This window comes from Moschus berezovskii, chromosome 17 (assembly GCF_049115385.1).
Source record: "Moschus berezovskii isolate FMDL1 chromosome 17, NW_MosBer_1.0, whole genome shotgun sequence".
Classification (NCBI taxonomy): domain Eukaryota; kingdom Metazoa; phylum Chordata; class Mammalia; order Artiodactyla; family Moschidae; genus Moschus; species Moschus berezovskii.
The window spans coordinates 53,442,965-53,463,390 of NC_142476.1; the positions used below are offsets into that span (position 1 = coordinate 53,442,965).

Consider the following 20,426-nt stretch of genomic DNA (forward strand, 5'->3'; position numbering starts at 1 on the left):
AGTATGAGGTCATGGGGGTTATCTGGCAAGGGGAACAGCATGAACTGTTGAGGCAAAGCAATGAGTCATTATGGTATGAGTTTAGGAAATATGACCTGTCCAATGTCATCAGAGTATAAAGAGGGCAGCAGGGAGAGATAAGAACAAGATAGGCTACAGCCAGATAATGGATTTTGTATGCTATCAAGCTTGAATATTACACAAAAAGTTATGGGAAGATTTTGAAGGATATTGAGGATGGGTTTGCTGTGCCAGACTTGTAGCAGTGTGAATGATGGATGGGGGTGGCAGGGCATTATCAACACTCTATTATTATCTCTTTTGCAGTCCTGTGCATCTTGGTTGGGGAAAACATCCCTCTAGCATTGGGTCTGAATTTGGAGGAGACTCTTCACACCCTGAATATGTTTTTGAAGCATAGACATCTTCACTCAGAATATCACGTTTCTACTTTTTTAAAAAAAATATTTCATTCCATTCTCTTCTATTTATTTATTTTTATTATTTTTATGTTTGGCTGCAGTTGGGTCTTTGTTTCTGTGCATGGGTTTTCTCTAGTTGTGGTGTGTGGGGGTTACTCTCTAGTTACTGTGTGTGGGCTTCTGCTTATTGTAGTTTCTCTTGTTATAGAGCACAGGCTCTAGATAACGAGGGCTTTGAAGTTGTGGCACATGGTCTCAGTATTGCAGCTCACGGACTCTAGAACATGGGCTCAGTATTTGTGGCACACAGCCTTTGTTTCCCTGTGGCATATGATGGCATCACCGACTCTGTGGACATGAGTTTGAGTGAACTCCGGGAGTTGGTGATGGACAGGGAGGCCTGGCGTGCTGTGATTCATGGGGTCGCGGAGAGTCAAAAGAGCAGTTGAAAAAGACAAAATCCATTCTTGATGAAAATTGCCAGAAAACTAGGAACAAAAGGAATGTTCCTTAGTTTAATGAAGGACATTTATGAAAAATCTATAGCTAAATCATCTTTAATGGTAAAAGACTGAATGTTTTATTCCTAAGATCAAGAACAGGGCAAGGATATCTGATCTCCCCACTTTTATCCAAAATGCTGGAGTTTCTAGTCAGTGCAATAAAGCAGAAAAAGAAATAAAAGACATTTAATTTTAAATGAGAGAAGTAAAATATCTTTATTTTTAGACAACATGATTGTTTATGTAGAGTATATAGGATCCACATAAAGTTCCTAGAACAAATGAGCGCATTTCTATATATTAGCAGTAAACAATAAGAAATTTAAAAAATTATAATATTCAAAAATGCTTAATACTCAGGATAAACATGACATAAAATGGGCACAGTGCTAAAAACTACAAGAGGGAGAAATTAAAGATCTAAAATTGAGAGATATACAGTGTTATAGGTTATAAGACTGAACATATTTTGTGATGTAAATTCTCCCCATGACCAAACACACTTTAAAAAGCTTATTAAACTTTATTCAATCTGGGCTCACTCCCATATACCCTCCCATCTTTTTCTTTATCTTGAGCATCCCCAAACTTGCCAATTCAGTATGTGAAAATCTATGTATAGATTCTCATCATAAAGAGAGATACTATTTTCCATTTTATTTAGACTTTAATCAGATGGGCTAGGATTTATTCTTACATCTGCAGGAAGGGAAACAGCAGCTATAAAATTTAGTATATGTATATACATATCTGCAATTTAATTTCTAGGCTGAATTATGAGACCCAAGTAAATTTCTTATCAATAAAATGCAAGTAAAACAGCCAGAAGAAGCACTGGGAATAAAAGAATTTTAAGCAAATTGTAAAAGGGTTGGGGTCTTTTAGCTTCACTGACAGCTCTTGTCCTGGTTGGCTTTAATGTCCTGTCCCATTGGGTCAGGATGGCATTTCTGGCCCCATCCCACTTCCCTGGTCCCATCAGTCGAAACTGGTATGGGCTACAAGGACCAAAGTACACCTCCAGGGCCAGCTGGGGATCAGTCAGGAAGAGCCATGGTATGTTAGGTTTGGCCCCTATGAAGGAGCCCAGTTCGTCCATGTATGTGATGTAATCCGTCTGCAAAGTCTGGCTCTGGCCAAACCTGAGGAAACAGAATCACACATTGGAGTGAGTGCCACATTTGTAAACAGAGGCAAAAATTTCATTTTTTTTTACTTTCAGAAAAGTAGCATTTTAGTCAGCACATCCATGACTCCTCTCTTTTCTCACAATATAGAATGCATCATATGTTCTTTGACTTAAATGACCTGTTTTTGTTTTTTCCTTTCCTTTCTAACCTCTGTTCAAGTATGATGTCATTTTGGGTTTTTGCCTCTAGCCATGAAGCCAAGAGTGAACTGACCCTAGGGTCTCAAGGTGACTGATTAACTTAGTCTTTGATAACATGATTATTCTTTATATGGCACTTGCTTAAGATCTTCTCCAGAGTTCAATTTTGATATTGATGTGTTTTAAATTGGGTTTATGAATAGTTTTAATATTTGCTGCAATTTATAAATTGTTTCATACATTTAGTTGGAATGTGATCTCATTTGCTTTTAGAAACTCTTAAGAATAGGTTGACATTGAGGCCTCTCTTTCCCCTCCTCTTTATTCTTATTGGCTTCAGTCATAAAGGGTAGTAAGCAGAGTAAGCTGCATGAACTGTTAGCACATAGGAGTGCTCATTTCACAGAGCTGTCCTGTGAACTGCAGGAGGTGCAGGGGAGGTTTTTTTGGCTGATCTTTTTTTTTTTTAAAAAGATTATTTATTAATTTTAATTGAAGGATAATTACAATATTGTGATGGTTTTCTGTATGAAACAGGAAAGGTTTTGTTGAGTCTGAGTCTACCCATGTCTTCTCTTCTTTAGGCCCTTAGTCAATGACTTTTTGGGCCTTTAATAAATGACATGTTAGAGACTTTAAAGTAGAAATACTTCCTATATGGTCACTTATTCATCTATATGTGATCCATTACCTAATTATTTTTCATAGATTTTATGTTTAATTTAAAAAGGACTGACTTTTATAGGAGTGATTAACACAAAAAAGAGTACATTTATACATCTGATGTTGAGTCACTTAACTTCCTACAAATCCCATTTATGGTTACTTGAAAACTCATGATTGGATGAATCAGAAGTGACTACTCTTTTAGTAGAAAATATTAGGGCAGGTGAACTCTATTTAATACTGTATTTGGTTTTCTTGTTACAGCATTGCCACTGCTCACTTTCCAGTTAGCTAATTTGCTGATAGACATGTGACTGATGGGAAAGAAGCTCTTGGGAAAACAGAGTTATTTATCAACCTCAGTACTATTGACACTTTGAGATGGATAATTCTTTCATAGGTGGACTGTCCTCTGCAGCCCCGGTTTCTAACCATTAGATACCAGTAGCATGCCCTCTTCACTTGCAATGACCAGAAATGTCTCCAGATTTTGCCAAATGTCCCCTGGGGAGCAAAATGACCCCTGTTTGAGAACCTGTGTGCTAGAGTTATAGAGGAGAAATATAATGATTATTATTTGCCCATCTAATACTGCTTGATTATAGCAAGTGTTTCAAAAATGTGAACTAATGACAAGGTTACAGACTCTATTAATGTTTTCCTACATATAAAGGCAAATTTTAAGATTTTTTCCTTAGCAAGTACCATCTCTTACCATTTGAGTTTCTTCCCCATTTTCTCCTCAATGTCATCTATCATTTCATTTGTAGTTGGCAAGATACATGAATCTAAAAAAGAAATGAAGTCAGAGATATTGAAAAAGAAATCAGAAATATGCAATTACACATGATGAATTTCATTCAGTGTTTATGAACTATATCCCTAAAAGGTTTTCTATCAAGAGGAACTATCTTTAGTGTGTTTAGCAGAATAACAATTCACAGAAACAAAGATTTGAGAAGCCAATGAACTTGCTCTGGGAATTGCAAAGCTGGCCTTCCATGAGATAGTGACAGTGGAGAAGTTTGTAGCTTCAAGTGACTCAGTCTTATACTCCTGCTGACATTATGGAAGGCCTAATCTTCAGCATGCCTCATGCATATAATAGCTTACCAGTGTCTTCATATTTCTTTCTGCATTCTCTTACTAAGAATTATCTCAAGAGACAGTCTGGTAAACTAATTCAATCTAAGGTCCATGGCAATTCAGTTGGGACAATGGAAGGAAATCTGGATTTTCCAACATCAGCCTGCAGCCAAGGAGGATATTTTAAGGGATGACAGAAAATTTTTAGATTTTTGTAAATTTCACATTAATGGAGGCCTCTTCCAATTGCTAACTATAGCTCATCTGCCTCTGTAATAATGGCAGGGGATATTATGACCTTCTCATGAATATTCCCCAATCATTGTTAGTATCTCACTTCAGCCTGCTGGTACCCTGTGGTCAGATATTTGCTGTACCCCTATGAGAAAGTAAGGGACCAGAATTCTGGTCATTTTGCTCAATGTATCTTAAGTGCCAAGACAGGGCCTTGCACATAGCAGGTGTTCAGTGAATATTTGTTGAATGAATAAATGATGCCCTTAGTTTTATGTAAATTTTTTGGGTATATGAACTGTATCTGATCTTCCCATAAGACTGTTGTGCCTTTCAAGAGAAAAAGACAATAGAATCATTTACAAAAGATTTCATGATGGGTTTTTGAAAGTAATGATCCTTCATGGTACATTTGAAATAGAAATTTACTTATCCACAACATGTTAAGAAAACATACACATATGCTCTATGATTGTAACTTTTTCTTTATTACCTATAGTCTAAATCTCTATGGACAGTATGTTAGGTGAGGTACAACTATACTGGCCAAGGTTCTTGAATCCTTGAATAAAAGCACACTTTCAATATCAGTGGTGATCAATATGCTTCAGTTCAGTTCAGTTGCTCAGTTGTGTCCAACTCTGAGACTCCATGAACCGCGGCACGCCAGTCCTCCCTGTCCATCAGCAACACCTGGAGTTTACTCAAACTCATCTCCATGAGGTCGGTGATGCCATCTAACCACCTCATCCTCTGTTGTCCCCTTCTCCTTCTGCCTTCACTCTTTCCCAGCACCAGGGTCTTTTCAAATGAGTCAGCTCTTTGCATCAGGTGGCCAAAGTATTGGAGTTTTAGCTTTAATATCAGTCCTTCCAATGAACACTCAGGACTGATCTCCTTTAGAATGGACTGGTTGGATCTCCTTGCAGTTGAAGGGACTCTCAAGAGTCTTCTCCAACACCACAGCTCAAAAGCATCAATTTTTTGGCGCTCAGTTTTCTTTATAGTCCAACTCTCACATCCATACATGACTACTGGAAAAACCATAGCTTTGACTAGACCAACCTTTGTCAATAAAGTAATGTCTCTGCTTTTTAATATGCTGTCTAGGTAGGTCATAACTTTCCTTCCAAGGAGTAAGTGTCTTTTAATTTCATGGCTGCTGTCACCATGTGCAGTGATTTTGGAGCCCCCCCAAAATAAAGCCAGTCACTATTTCCACTGTTGCCCCATCTATTAGCCATGAAGTGATGGGACAAAATGCCTTGATTTTAGTTTTCTGGAGTAAATTAAACCAATATTTGAGACATTGTTTTTCTCCATATAACCCTCATATTCTTAGTTTGTCCACACAAACATACTCATTGACCCTGAAACCCACAGGATCCAGGTGGAAGAAGGGTGAGGAGATTATCTACAGAGTATAGGAGTGGCCTGACACTGCTATTTTGACAGAGTTGACACCAATAATGTCTCCAGCATGCCCTGACACCCACCAGGGCCCTTTCAGTCTTTGCAGTGTAACTTGACATTGCAGTGACCCACTACTGTCCTTCTCTTGCTTTTATAGGCTTTCGAAGTTCTGTCAATCCCCCATGAGAAGTTTAAGCTCTCTGACATAGGTTTCTTCCTTCCTTTCTTTCTTGCTACTCTCTACCTCTGCTTTATATTTCGTTACACCAAAATACTTCTCATTCCTCACACACTCCATGCTGTCTCTTACCTTTATACCTTTTCTCAGGCTGTTCTATTTTTATTTTATTTTATTTTTTTTAATTGGATGCAAATTACTTTACATTAATATATTGGTTGGTTTTGCCATACATTGACACAAATCTGCCCCGGGTGTACATGTGTTCCCCCTCTTCCCCATATCCTCCCTCCAGGTCATCCCCGTGCACCAGCCCCAAGCTATTTTAGAGTATGACTCACAACCCAATTATCCTCACCACAACACTGTGAACCTTTCTCTGTTGTAGCATTCCCCCTACCCTATTTTAAGCTCTGTGAAGTCAAGGCTCAAGTCTTTCTTATTCCCTTTATATCTGTAGCACCTATCACAGAGCTGGTCATGCACTATGTGCTTAGTAAATATTTGTTGACTAAATTCATGAAAGACAGAATGGCCCACTTACTTGCAAATACTTTAACAACCCAGCGGGCCTGCAGGTCAGCCGTGGGGATGGCAGCCCCAAGGGACTGGACAAGGCCAATCACAGCCAAGGTTTGCTTCTCCAAGAATGGGGGGAAGATGCCTTTGAACAAGGTGACCTCATTATTTCTGCTTTTGATGATGGAGTCATCAAGGAAGGGGTAGGCATAACTATAGCCTGTTGCAAAGATGACATAGTCAATGGCCTCAAACACTGTCCCATCCTCAAACGTGGCTGAAGTCTCTGTAAACTCCTTCACACTGGGCTTGATGGATACAGCGCCACATAGGATGCGGGAGGGGAGCTCATCATTGAACACAGGCTCTTTCCTCAAGGTGCTGTGGAGAAATAAGAGAAAGAGGCCCATGCTATAAAGTACCTCATTTCCAAGAAATATCTGCAACAGTCCATAGCATTGAAACCAAATTTAAGCAGTTGAACATCAGCATGAAGACATAGAGGGAAACTAAGCTCTCTTCTTTTGGGAAAGTTCTTTCCTGTTGATATTAATAGTCCTTAAGAACATCTGTTTGCCATACAGATGGCCAATAGGCACATGAAAAGATGTTAAAAATTGCTAATTATTAGAGAAATAATAAACTACAATGATGTACCAACTCACACCAGTTAGAATGGGAATCATCCAAAAATCTATAAATAATAATTAGGGATTTCAGATACATGCTGCTGCTGCTGCTAAGTCGCTTTAGTTGTGTCCGACTCTGTGCGACCCCAGAGATGGCAGCCCACCAGGCTCCCGTGTCCCTGGGATTCTCCAGGCAAGAACACTGGAGTGGGTTGCCATATCCTTTTCCAATGCATGAAAGGGAAAAGTGAAAGTGAAGTCGCTCAGTCGTGTCCGACTCTTCACGACCCCATGGACTGCAGCCTACCAGGCTCCTCCATCCATGGGATTTTTCAGGCAAGATACATACTATTATATAAAATAAGCACAGGGAAATGTATTTAGTATCTTTTATTAACCTGTAATGGAAAAGAATCTGAAAAAGAATACATTTTAACTGAATATATCTGTATGTCCTCCATCCCTTAGAAGAAACGGAGTAGCCCTCATAGTCAACAAAAGAGTCTGAAATGCAGTACTTGGGTGCAATCTCAAAAACGACAGAATGATCTCTGTTTAATTCAGTCGCTCAGTTGTGCCCAACTCTTTGTGACCCCATGAACCGCAGCACGCCAGGCCTCCCTGTCCATCACCAACTCCCGGAGTTCACTCAAACTCATGTCCATTGAGTCGGTGATGCCATCCAGCCATCTCATCCTCTGTTGTTCCTTTCTCCTCCTGCCCTTAATCTTTCCCAGCATCAGGGAAAGATGAGTCTGTTTCCAGATGAATCTGTTCTTCGCATCAGGTGGCCAAAGTATTGGAGTTTCAGCTTCAGCATCAGTCGTTCCAATGAACATTCAGGACTGATTTCCTTTAGAATGGACTTGTTGGATCTCTTTGCAGTCTAAGAGACTCTCAAGAATCTTCTCCAACACCACAGTTAAAAAGCATCAATTCTTCAGCACTCAGCTTTCTTTATAGTCCAACTCTCACATCCATACATGACTACTGGAAAAACCATAGCTTTGACTAGACCGACCTTTGTCAATAAAGTAATGTCTCTGCTTTTTAATATGCTGTCTAGGTCGGTCATAACTTTTCTTCCAAGGAGCAAGGGTCTTTTAATTTCAAGGCTGCAGTCACCATCTGCAGTGATTTTGGAGCCCCCCAAAATAAAGTCTGTCACTCTTTCCATTGCTTCCCCATCTATTTACCATGAAGTAATAGAACCAGATGTCATGATCTTAGTTTTCTGAATGTTGAGCTTTAAGCCAGCCTTTTCACTTTCCTCTTTCACTTTCATCAAGAGGCTCTTTAGTTCTTCTTCACTTTCTGCCATAAGTGTGGTATCATCTGCATATCTGATGTTATTGATATTTCTCCCAGCAATCTTGATTCCAGCTTGTGCTTCATCCAGCCCAGTGTTTCTCATGATGTACTCATTTCAAGGCAAAAAAGGACATCTTTTTTGGGTGTTAGTTCGAGAAGGTCTTGAGGGCTTCCCTGGTAGCTCAGCTGGTAAAGAATGCAGGAGACCTGGCTTCGACCCCTGGGTTGGGAAGATCCCCTGGAGAAGGGAAAGGCTACCGACTCCAATATTCTGGCCTGGAGAATTCCATGGACTGTATAGTCTATAGGGTCAAAGAGAATTGGACATGACTGAGCGACTTTTACTCACTCACTCACTCACTCTAGAAGGTCTTATAGGTCTTCATAAAACCATTCAGCTTCAGCTTCTGTCTAAAGGACAGAAATGGTATGGACTTAACAGAAGCAGAAGATATTAGGAAGAGGTGGAAGAAATACACAGAGGACCTATACAAAAAAGATCTTCGTGACCCAGATAACCATGATGGTTTGATCACTCACCTAGAGTCAGACATCTTGGAATTTGAAGTCAAATGGGCCTTAGGAAGCATCACTACAAACAAAGCTAGTGGAGGTGATGGAATTCCAGTTGATCTATTTCAATCCTAAAAGATGATGCTGTGAAAGTGCTGCACTCAATATGCCAGAAAATTGGAAAACTCAGCAGTGGCCATAGGACTGGAAAAGGTCAGTTTTCATTCCAGTCCCAAAGAAGGGCAATGCCAAGGAATGGTTAAACTACTGCACAATTGCATTCATCTCACATGCTAGCAAAGAAATGCTCAAAATTCTCCAATCCAGGCTTTAACAGTATGTGAACCAAGAACTCCCAGATATTCAAGCTGGATTTAGAAAAGACAGGAACTAGAGATCAAATTGCCAAGATCCATTGGATCATAGAAAAAGCAAGAGAATTTCAGAACATCTACTTCTGCTTTATTGATTACGCCAAAGCCTTTGACCATGTAGATCACAACAAACTGGAAAATTTTTCAAGAGATGGGAATACCATACCACCTTACCTGCCTCCTGAGAAATCTGTATGCAGGTCAAGAAGCAATAGTTAGAACTGAACATGAAACAACAGACTGGTTCCAAATTGGGAAAGGAGTACGTCAAGGCTATATATTGTCACCCTGCTTATTTAACTTATATGCAGAGTACATCATACAAGATGCCAGGCTGGATGAAGCACAAGCTGGAATCAAGATTGCCAGGAAAAATATCAATAATCTCAGATATGCAGATGACACCACACTTATGGCAGAAAGTGAAGAGAAACTAAAGAGCCTCTTGATGAAAGTGAAAGAGGAGAGTGAAAAAATTGTCTTAAAGCTCAACATTCAGAAAACTAAGATCATGACATCTGGTTCTATTACTTCATGGCAAATAGATGGGGAAACAGTGGAAACAGTGTCTGACTTTATTTTCTTGGGCTCCAAAGTCACTGCAGATGGTGACTGCAGCCTTGAAATTAAAAGACCCTTGCTCCTTGGAAGAAAAGTTATGACCAACCTAGACAGCATATTAAAAAGCAGAGACATTACTTTATTGACAAAGGTTGGTCTAGTCAAAGCTATGGTTTTTCCAGTAGTCATGTATGGATGTGAGAGTTGGACTATAAAGAAAGCTGAGTGCTGAAGAACTTATGCTTTTGAACTGTGGTGCTAGAGAAGACTTAAGAGTCCCTTGGACTGCAAGGAGATCAAACAAGTCAATCCTAAAGGAAATCAGTCCTGAATATTCATTGGAAGGACTGATGCTGAAGCTGAAACTGCCAATACTTTGGTCACTTGATACAAAGAACTGACTCGTTGGAAAAGACCCTGATGCTGGGCAAGATTGAAGACAGGATGAGAAGGGGACAACAGAGAATGAGATGGTTGGATGGCATCACTGATTAAATGGACATGAGTTTGAGACAGCTCTGGCAATTGGTGATGGACAGGGAAGCCTGCCATGCAGCAGTTCATGGGGTTGCAAAGACTTGGACCTGACTGAGCAACTGAACTGACTGAAAATATATATTTAACTGAATCACTTTGTATACCTAAAACATTTTAAATAAACTATACTTCAATTAAAATGTCTGCAAATATTAAATGCTGGAGAGGGTGTGGAGAAAAGGGAACCCTCCTACGCTGTTCGTGTGAATGTAAATTGGTGCAGCCATTATGGAGAACAGTATGGAATTTCCTTCCAAAACTAAAAATAGCATTGCCATATGACTTAGCAGTCCCACTCCTGGGCATATATCTGGAAAAGATAAAAACACTTATTCTAAAAGATACATGCACCTCAATGTTCATTGTATAACTGTTTACAATAGCCAAGACATGGAAGCAATCTCAATGTCCATTGACAGATGAATGGATAAAATAGATGTGGTACACACACACACACACAGGAATATTACTCAGCCATAAAAAGAATGAAATAATGCTATTTTCAGTAACATGGATGGACCTAGAAATTATCATACTAAGTGAAATAAGATAAAGACAAATATCATATGACATCATTTACATGTGGAATCTTTAAAAATGGTACAAACGAACTTTTTTGCAAAGCTGATATAAACTCACAGAGAAAGCGTACTTATGGTTACTGAAGGGGAAATGAGAAATGGATAAATTGGGAAACTGGGTTTTACAGATACACAACTACTATGTATAAAATGGCCTTCTCTAGTGCTTCAGATGGTAAAGAATCAGCCTGCAATGCCGGAGACCTGGGTTTGATCCCTGAGTTGGAAAGATCCCTTGGAGGAGGGCCTGGCAGAATTCCATGGACAGAGGAGCCTGGCATGCTACAGTCTGTGGGGTCGCAAAGAGTTGGACATGACTGAGCAACTTCTACTTTACCTTTTTTTAATATACAAAATAGGTAAACAGCAAAGACCTGTATAGCACAAAGAACTATATTCAACATCTTATAATAATCTATAGTGGAAAAGAATCTGAAAAAGAATACATATGTATAACAATCACTTCACTACACCTGAAACATTGTAAATCAACTGTACTTAAAAAAATATAGAATATCTATCTGAGCTGCTTCTTTTGGCTTCTTGAAACTTGAATATTCTCTTGTGGATAGCTTAAACTATTTGAAGACTCACCAAATAGATGAGGATAAAACTAATTTCTAGTCACAATAAAGTTGTTAAGAGTGCTGACTGTGGAACCAGGTGGCCCAACTTCATAACCTAGCTCCTTCTCTTACTAGCTGCTACTTCTCTGTATTTTTATTTTGTATAATATGGAAAATAGGGATAGTACAGAAGCTATCTCATAAAATTGTTGTGAGAGTCAAATGAACAGTTATCTGTAAAGTACTTAAAACAGTGCCTCGTGTGTGCAAGCATCATTATTCTAAGCGAACTATTATTTTAAATAAGTGCTCATCTTACATGAGGAAATCAGATCTACTGTGGTGAGATGTTTTAATGCTATGTTTGGTTTCCTTTCATTAACTGTAGTTGCAAAAAAAAGTACAACATTGATACTGCACTTCAGCTGCCAAAATTCTAGGAATGCTGTTTTTTTTTATGACATTCTTCATTTTGACTTAAGTTTCCTTCAAGGATTTTGGAGTTTCCTCTAACTATCTCAAAGACTAAGAAACTTTATAAATCTTAGAATTTGTTTTTATATTCCACACTGTTCTCTACCTCTTTAATTCTGCAACCTCTTCTTTAACCCTATAGGTGGCAATAAGTAGGTTACAGCCAAACCTGTTTTTCTCCCCTGTTACTCGCCCTACAAAGGGAGAAGTGAGAAGGTATCATTAACACTTTTTGGTAATCGGAACCCTTCCTGGATGAATAGATTTCCAAGTCTATGTTTTTATTGTTTGAAGGAAAAAACCAAAATATGATTTGCAGTTACTATTACAAGACAAAAAATCTTTACTAGTTCAAGCTCTGAAACTTCTATTACATTAAAAAAATAATTTTAAATGCATGAAGTCAACATTTTTCTCAAGAGGGATATAGCAGTTTGCCAGACAAAGTAAGATAAGTGCTACAGAGTGAGAATTTGCTACTAAACCTTGTATTTATTACTAAAATTTACAATTTGCTCTCACTTTTTAAACCTGTCTTTCTAATCACAATGAAAAGCTTTTGCTTTTCATGGACCAAAGATGAAATTTCTAAGGACTTTTTTTTTTTCGTACCCACTTAAATGTTTTTTTCAGATGTACTGATTCATCTACCTAGATACCTTTTTAATTAGTAGGTGTTGGACTCTGTCTTTATAGAGAAGTAAATAAATGAATCATTAATTTACCAGGTTACATTAGTTCTGTGTCTCTCCCTTGCCTTACATGCTCCACACTTCCTCACTGTCCTGCAGAAATGTCAACCCTTCCATGGAGGCATGCACATTCATTTTGAAACTATCTGCTTCCTGAGACATGTTGATTAACACTACTTTGTTAATTGCTCCTCGTATGCCCATTAGAAGACACTAATATGAAGTGATATTTGTAAAGCTTTATAGTTCACAAAGTAATTCTTATATTTTAAATTTCACTGAATACCACAACAGTCTTGAGGAGTACATCTTACTATTGCTATCCGTATTCATCTATAAGCATGGACAAAATATTCTTCAAGAAAATCATTTATGAGATGTCTCAGCCTTCAAAATTCTGTGCTATGGCTTGTGGCAACCATAAATGAATCTTGCATGTTAGGGTGATCTAGCTACCAGATCCATCCCCACTTTGTATTCTTTCTTACAACTTTTACCACTAGACTTATTTCAATAAGATTTTCATCCTGTTCATGGTCTCTGATTATACCATGTCACCTATGCAGTCCTTAATTTAATTTCACCAGGCTTAATGAGATAACTAAAGAAAAACTTACAAAGAATTCAACTTAATCCAGTGCTTCACTTTTTTAAATAATAAGATATGTATTATTTGTAGTACCTATTTAAAGGCATCAGGCCATAGTTCTCATGTTTAAACCATGTGTTCATCTTCTTGACATATAACCAGTCAGAAACAAATGAAGGAAGGGCATTCCGGAGAAAGGATGCAAAGCGGGTAACATACAGCATGTCCCAAGGATAGCCGTCATCCCAAACCCGACTCATGACCCAGGAACCACTTCTGGTGCTGATAATGACCTGGTAGGGAAGGTAACAGATTTCAGTATTGCTCTGTAAGAATTAAGCAGATACAACACAACTCTATGGACATCTCTATACGTTATCCAGGTAGGAAAACTTTTAAAGAGGTAGGTCAAGATGAGTAGTCCATGATGGAAGCTAGATAGAGGCAGAACTACCCTCTTTTGCTCCACCCCAGAGGGCCAGTGCATAGGTGTTGAAAGAATGACTATCTGACACCTTGGAATATGAGAGTTCTCTGTTCCCTGGTGGCTCAGTGGTAAAAAATCTGCCAGCAGTGCAGTAGCCACAGGAGAAGTGGGTTAGATCACTGGGTGGGGAAGATTCCCTGGAGGAGAGGATGGCAAGCCACTCCAGTATTTCTGCCTGGAGAATCCCATGATCAGAGAAGCTTGATGGGCTACAGTCTGTACTGTCACAAAGAGTCACGCATACTGAAGTGACTTAGTACGCATGCATTGTTCAACTGTGACAAGTATAATCTTTGCAGACTCTTAAGACTAAAATGATAGGTCTAGTAAAGATCAGTCAATGGTGGTGCCTGGTGGTAGTTGCTTGGCTAAGTGGGGGAAATGCGGCTAACTTGCTGGCTGAAATTAGCCTGAGGAAATGCCAAAGATTTAATTCTGTTCTCTGTGCCTGGTCTCCTTTTCCAGTCCTTGCTACACACACACTCCAGGACCTTGAGCAGCTACTTTAGCCCAAGACAAGCCTGACTGCTTATCTATTTTATCACTTTTGTGATAACCCAAGGGAATCTGACTTTGAATAATCCTTAGGTATTTTTAAATATCCATTTAAGAATTTATTTATTGAGCACCTATTTCCTTAGAAATATGTTAGTACATATCTATGGATATCTCCATACATTTCCCTTAATATCCAGGTAGGGGCACTTTTAAAGAGGTAGGTCAAGATGAATAGTCCATGATTGAAACTAGGTATTTAGAGGCAGAACTACCCTCTCTCCACCCCAGAGATCAAGTGCATAGGTGTTGAAAGAATGACTACCTGACACCTGGGAGTAAGAGAGCGCTCTATTCAACTGTGACAAGTTTAATCTTGTATTAGAAATATGGTAAGTTCTTTTGGGTTTATTGGTTATGTATGACTCAGCATGGAGTCCTCTGGGAAACCTTCTTTGACAATTCATCCACACAAAGTTAGATTATCTAGTCATGGTGCTGCCATAGCCACAACTAAAGTCTCATTGCTTCCTTTCGTGATGATCATGTACCTGTCATCCTACCTCTCCCTGTCGATTCCTCCTTGAAGTCAAGAAGTAGCTTGACTTACTTTTGTGTTTATTTCTAGCCTGATGCAGTGCTGACACATAAAAACAGCCTGTTATTTGTTGGCTATTGAATAGGTAAACAATAGTAAGACCTAAATTTTGTTTCTTCCAGAGTGGTAAGCGTAGTACTGTTGCATGGTAGGTGATAAGAAATACTGTTAAATAAATAAAGGTAGAGCTTGACTAGCAACCAGTTTGCTTGGAGGTGATTAGAACATAAAATTAAAACCAACAATGCATACTTACATATATATATATATATATATATACATGCACTTAACTCTGGTTTTAGCAGACTGTACTTCCTTATTAGCATGGGACACATTACATTGCTTCACAGGGAGAGTGTCTCAAGTCCTTGATTTGATTGGCATGTACAGCAGGTAGATCTCTTACGGTATGACATGGTCAATACCATCCCCAGTGCTTGGGATACTGCTGTTGTAGCATAGCCATCCTAAGTTTGTTTCCCCAGACCTTTTAGATCTCATACCTGTGTAACCAGACGACTGAGCTCAACAGCAATGTCACATCCTGAGTTCCCCAGGCCAATCACGAGGACCCTCTTCCCCTTGTACACTTCTGGGCCCTTATAGTCCCGGCTGTGGAGGTAGTGGCCTTGAAATCGGTCGAGGCCTAAATGGAACATGGGGAGTGGTTTGAGTTGACTACCAGAAGAAATGATTCCCCCCACCAACTATTTTTTAAATGTTTGATTCTCCTATTAGCAATTTTAATTTTAAAAATTTCCCTAATTGAAATGCACTTATCCTTTTGGAGATTTTTGACACTGAATCCCTAACTAATTACTTTTGGAGACATCATAAAAAACTTAAGGAATTTGAATTTATATTTGCTAATAATAATAGTATTTATTGAGGGTTTACTTGTCTTAGTCATTTAATTCTGATAACATCTCTGAATGGTAGGTACTAGTATTATCTCTATTTTAAAAGAAAAGGAAATTGAGACAAAGAAGTTTAGTGAGTTGTCTAGGGTTACATGATAAGTATCTAGTAGAATAAGGAGTTGAATCCAGGTATTCTACATTCAGAACCCCAAAATATGCTGCTTCTTAGCATTAATGATGTCAATCTTCTATTCTCCCTTAATCTATACTCTTTTTAATTACTTTGGTTTATGAACAAAATGGGCTTTCCTTGTGGCTCAGCTGGTAAAGAATCTGCCTGCAATGCAGGAGACCTGGGTTCCATCCCTGGGTTGGGAAAATCCCCTGGAGAAGGGAAAGGCTACTCACTCCAGTATTCTAGCCTGGAGAATTCCATGGACTGTATAATCCATGGGGTCTCAAAGAGTCGGACATAACTGAGCGACTTTCACTTTCATGAACATCAGCCTCTGACATGTGAGCGCTAATATTTTTGAGGTGATGCATTCCTGTTGCAAAGAAAGAAGGAAAGGATGAGGGAAGGAAGATAGGAAGGAAGGAGAGGGGGAAGAGAGGAGGAGGAAAGAGGGAGGAAGGAAGAAGAAAGGAAAAAGGAAGGGAGGCTGCTTATGTACTTATTTGCTATTTTCCATTTCTGCAGAGTAATGAAATGTATCACTACACACTCACACACTCACTGTGATTTCTAAAGTTAACTTGCAAAATGTGGATATTGATGAAATTTTAAGACCCAAGGTTCTTCTCAGCGGATCTGTGTCTTCATCTAATCTCTGACCTGCAAGTCCTTGATTCTTTTAGGATGAGGTCAATTATGAGTATATTTGACATATCATCAGACTTAAATTTTTTTTTAATATTTGGAAATTTAAGAATGATTATTATGTGCAATCTGTGGAAAACTCTATCCCATTCCTTGATGTTTGTGTATATGATTCTTATATATTTTCCAAACTTACCAGGAAAAGAATCCGTTGGTAGATTGGGGTACACATGATGTCCTGAACAGATCATTACAGCATCAAAAATAGTAGATTCCTGTTTCTCATCCTTTTCTGAAACAATTTCCCATTGGCCAGTGATCAAGAAGTTGGGACATTTCTTTATTCTAGTAACTAGGGTCTTAAAGAAAACCAGAAAGAAATTGCTTCTATTTACAGTTCTACAAAGTTTTTTTTGTTTGTTTGTTCCTTGCAGTATTTCTGTGGAGAAAATAATTGTTGTGTGTTCTCATGGTCATTGAGAATAATGTGGAAAGGCATTAAAATAGGAAGTCATAGTGAATCTTCAAATTTCACAAGAATAATTACTCACTGGGGTATATTTATTTTTTGACATCTCGTTAGTAGATTTGGGATACATTGCCCTGAGTATTCTTATGAAAGATGTCATGTCATTTGCTTGCTGTCACCCTACATTGACATCCATGGTTTCTTCCTCTCTGGCTTCCTCTTCTATCTACTCCAATAATATGGGATTATCTCAGGCTTCAATCCAAGATCTCTGTTTTGCAATATAAGGACACTATCCTTTGGAAATATTAGTCACTTCCACTGTATTGATATCAGTTAAATTCAGTCACTCAGTCGTGTCTGACTTTTTGCAACACCATGGAATGCAGCACACAAGGCTTCCCAGTCCATCACCAACTCCTGGAGCTTGGTATAAGTAAAATTATTTAAAATATAATAAGATAAAATATTAAGTAAAGTTCCAACTTATGATTTTGCTTCTTATTTCCCCCACTATATATATGTGCTCTGCACATAACTAACGGATTGAAGTTGAGTTCTAAACAAATGTGAAGTATTACTTATAATTATGGAGACAGTGCTGCTATGCCATAACTCCTAAGGCTTCTAATCTAAGGAATTAAGTGTGTGAAGAATGAGGGCAATAAAATTATTCTTTTACATTGTTACTCTCTTCTTAAAGGCATAATCTCTAACAAATGCCACACCTATTAGAATCACAACTCTTTGGGCATTGGACCTACAGAAGTCTAAGTGTGAACTAGAGACTTTGGGGTTGTTTCTGAAACATAAATGTGTGAGAGTGGAAAGTTCATTAGGCTGGTACAGCTGCCTCCACAACAACTTTCTATGTTTTAAAAGCTCTTAGAGACTTTGGAGAACATGTTTTAAGGGGAAATAAATACAATTCATAAGTACTTTATAATCTGAACCAACATTTGATTGGTGAGGTGTCCAAACCTTTGACTCTGTTTTCTAGGATAATGTCCTATATCTCTGCTTCTCCTCTAATCCTTAAACATATTGATGTCAACAGCACAAGTTACAGGGTCCTTACCTCAAACTGTATATATCTTAAAAGATTCTTCTTTTGAGCAAATGTCTTTATGTATTCCTGGACCTTGCTTTGGTGCATGTAGTTGGGGTAATTATCAGGATATGGGAAGTCTGGAAAGCACATCATCTCTTTGGAAGAGTTAGTGAACACAGACTTGTAGATGCTGGCTCTTCCTTCTTCTGAATGGTCCTAAGGAGAATAAGACGACAGAAAAATAGATGGCATCACTGGCTTGATGGACATGAGTTTGAGTAAGCTCCGGGAGTTGGTGACGGGCAGGGAAGCCTGGCATGCTGCAGTCCATGAGGTTGCAAAGAGTTGGACATGACTGAGCGACCAAACTGAAGAAGAAGAATAATAAGGCTTAAAAAGGAAACCAAGAATGGCATTCCCCTCAGTGACTATTCAATGCTCAGTTGATTGAAACCTTTTCCGTATGTTAAAAAAAAAAACATGAAAAAAATTGACTGCTATCTGTAAGACATGGAAAGGAAAGCCTTCAATAACACCTGGCACAGAGCTGGTGAATCTTTGGTTTTGGACCTTTTACTCTTGATTAGCTCCAGTTTAGTTCTTTCCACCCCCCCCCCCCCAGTCACAGCACTGGGTCTGATCCCATACTCATTTTCAAGAATATAACTAAATAGTCCAATGGAAGCTGTGGCTTTTAGCCTGTTTGATTGGCTGTATGGAATTCGGTGAACTCTTCTCTTCTCTAGCCATAGAACCCTCTAAAGAAGTTATTTCCTGAAGAGCTTCTTAGACTGTTGCTTCCTGGGTCCCACCTCTGAATTTCTGGCTCAGTGTGTCTGGGGTGAGGCCTGAGAATGTGCATTTCTGACAAGATCCCTGTGCTGCTGATGCTCTTGGTCCAGGGACCACGCCTGAGGACCACCTGCGTAGTGTAAATGAATTCTGTGCTTGAGGAGTTCCTGAACTCACCAACTAGTGGCATTCACTCCTCACCAAAGAAACAAAAGAAGCAAGAAGCCTTAGAACTTGTGTTAAATCTTGGCATCTTATAGTAAAACCGCCATGTAATTGAAAAGTGGCTTCTTTTGAGGAGCACTGGAAGGCTAAGTTCAAAACAAACAATTCCTCTCTGTTTCATGAACAGGATAAAAGTTCACAGAATGTGCGGCCTTGAAAGTACATCTGAAAGCTGGCAACCCATCTTTCCCCGAATCTTGAAGGAATTCTCATGAAAGGAAGGAGAAGGATGGAATGTTATATTGCTCCTGGATTAAAGATAGCTAACTCCCTCCAGTCCAACAACCCCAAATGAGAGAACTGTGTCTCTGGGGGGCTGCCTGAGTCTTCACTGTTTCCCCTTAAGTGACAAAAATAAACTTCTTCTACTCGTGGTTGCTACATTTCTCATGATAACTAAGCCCAGAGATTTTAACTTTTTAAACTTCACTTGGAAATTTCTGCTAAGGTCAGAGAAAGAGTGAAGGCTTTGGCTTGTTGGGTTCTCATGTTTGGGTCTGTTACTGTTCACCCCTAGCCAGTAACTTGTATTAATGTTTGTGAGAAGGAATTTTCTAAGCTGCCCACTAAAGGGAGGGCTGAGCTGTGGGCTGGAGACTGGTTTTAAAAAATGTATGATTTTGCTCTGAGAAACAGAGGTGATAAGACCATGAATTATTTCGATCGTTAATGAATCACTGGACTCTTTCACCACTGGACTCCAGCCAATCATAACACAAGAAGAGAAGAGTACGTGCCCTACAGCTCCTTGGAACTTTTCCTAAAAGACTGTTCTGCAAACAGAGGAAAACAACAATATTATGTAACAACAGTTAGTAGCTCCAGAGAGTTCACATTTTCGTTATTTAAATATGTGGGGTGGTTTGAGCCAGTAGGGAGGAAATTAAGCTCAGATGCTCCCCACTGGCTGGGAGAGCTTGTCCTCAACTTAGATGTCTAGGACAAGATGTCATGCTATGGGGCATGTTAGCATTGTCTGTCTTGGGTTGTAATTTTGTCCATCTCCTATCATCCCCACTAGAACTTGAGGGTAAGGTCAGAGGCTAAACCAAAACTATTGTGCATGCATTTTAGCAGTCTGCCTTGATCATCTTTCATATTCCCATTTTATCAGTCCCATTTTTGCTTGCTTAGATATACCTTCAAGGTCCAGCTCAAAAGTTGTCCCCTTCTCATGCCTTTCCTTATCTTCCATCCCATCCATTGGAAGTCATCTCTGCTTTCACCAAGCTCTAATTGTCTTTATTACCCTAATCACATTCTGTTTATTCATTTGTATTGTGATTACTCTAAGACTTCTTTTCTCTCCGCTTTTAGGATACTGCATGCCTGTTGTCCCTCTTGTTTGCAGCTATGCCTAATGTATTACCCTATGCATAATGAACTCAAATATGTGTTTACTGAATGAATAAAGGGATGAATGAGTGAAACAAAATTTCAGATAGTTCTGG

General features: G+C 38.9%; 1 protein-coding gene across 2 annotated transcripts in view; it reads right to left on the reverse strand.

The window, feature by feature from the left end:
• Positions 1-1,128: 1,128 nt before the first annotated feature.
• Positions 1,129-20,426, reverse strand: part of LOC129551571 (putative dimethylaniline monooxygenase [N-oxide-forming] 6) — a 28,038-nt gene continuing 8,740 nt past the window's right edge. Inside the window, exons 3-9 of one of the 2 annotated variants that reach the window (XM_055419655.2) lie at positions 17,986-18,174; positions 16,635-16,797; positions 15,262-15,404; positions 13,398-13,471; positions 6,377-6,732; positions 3,637-3,709; positions 1,129-2,067 (exon numbers count right to left, since the gene is read on the reverse strand). In XM_055419655.2, coding sequence (XP_055275630.1) covers positions 1,725-2,067; positions 3,637-3,709; positions 6,377-6,732; positions 13,398-13,471; positions 15,262-15,404; positions 16,635-16,797; positions 17,986-18,174 — 1,341 coding nt within the window. In that variant the 3' untranslated portion in view covers positions 1,129-1,724. Of the gene's footprint in view, positions 2,068-3,636; positions 3,710-6,376; positions 6,733-13,271; positions 13,472-15,261; positions 15,405-16,634; positions 16,798-17,985; positions 18,175-20,426 lie in introns of both variants that reach the window. The other variant, XM_055419654.2, reaches the window with a different exon arrangement.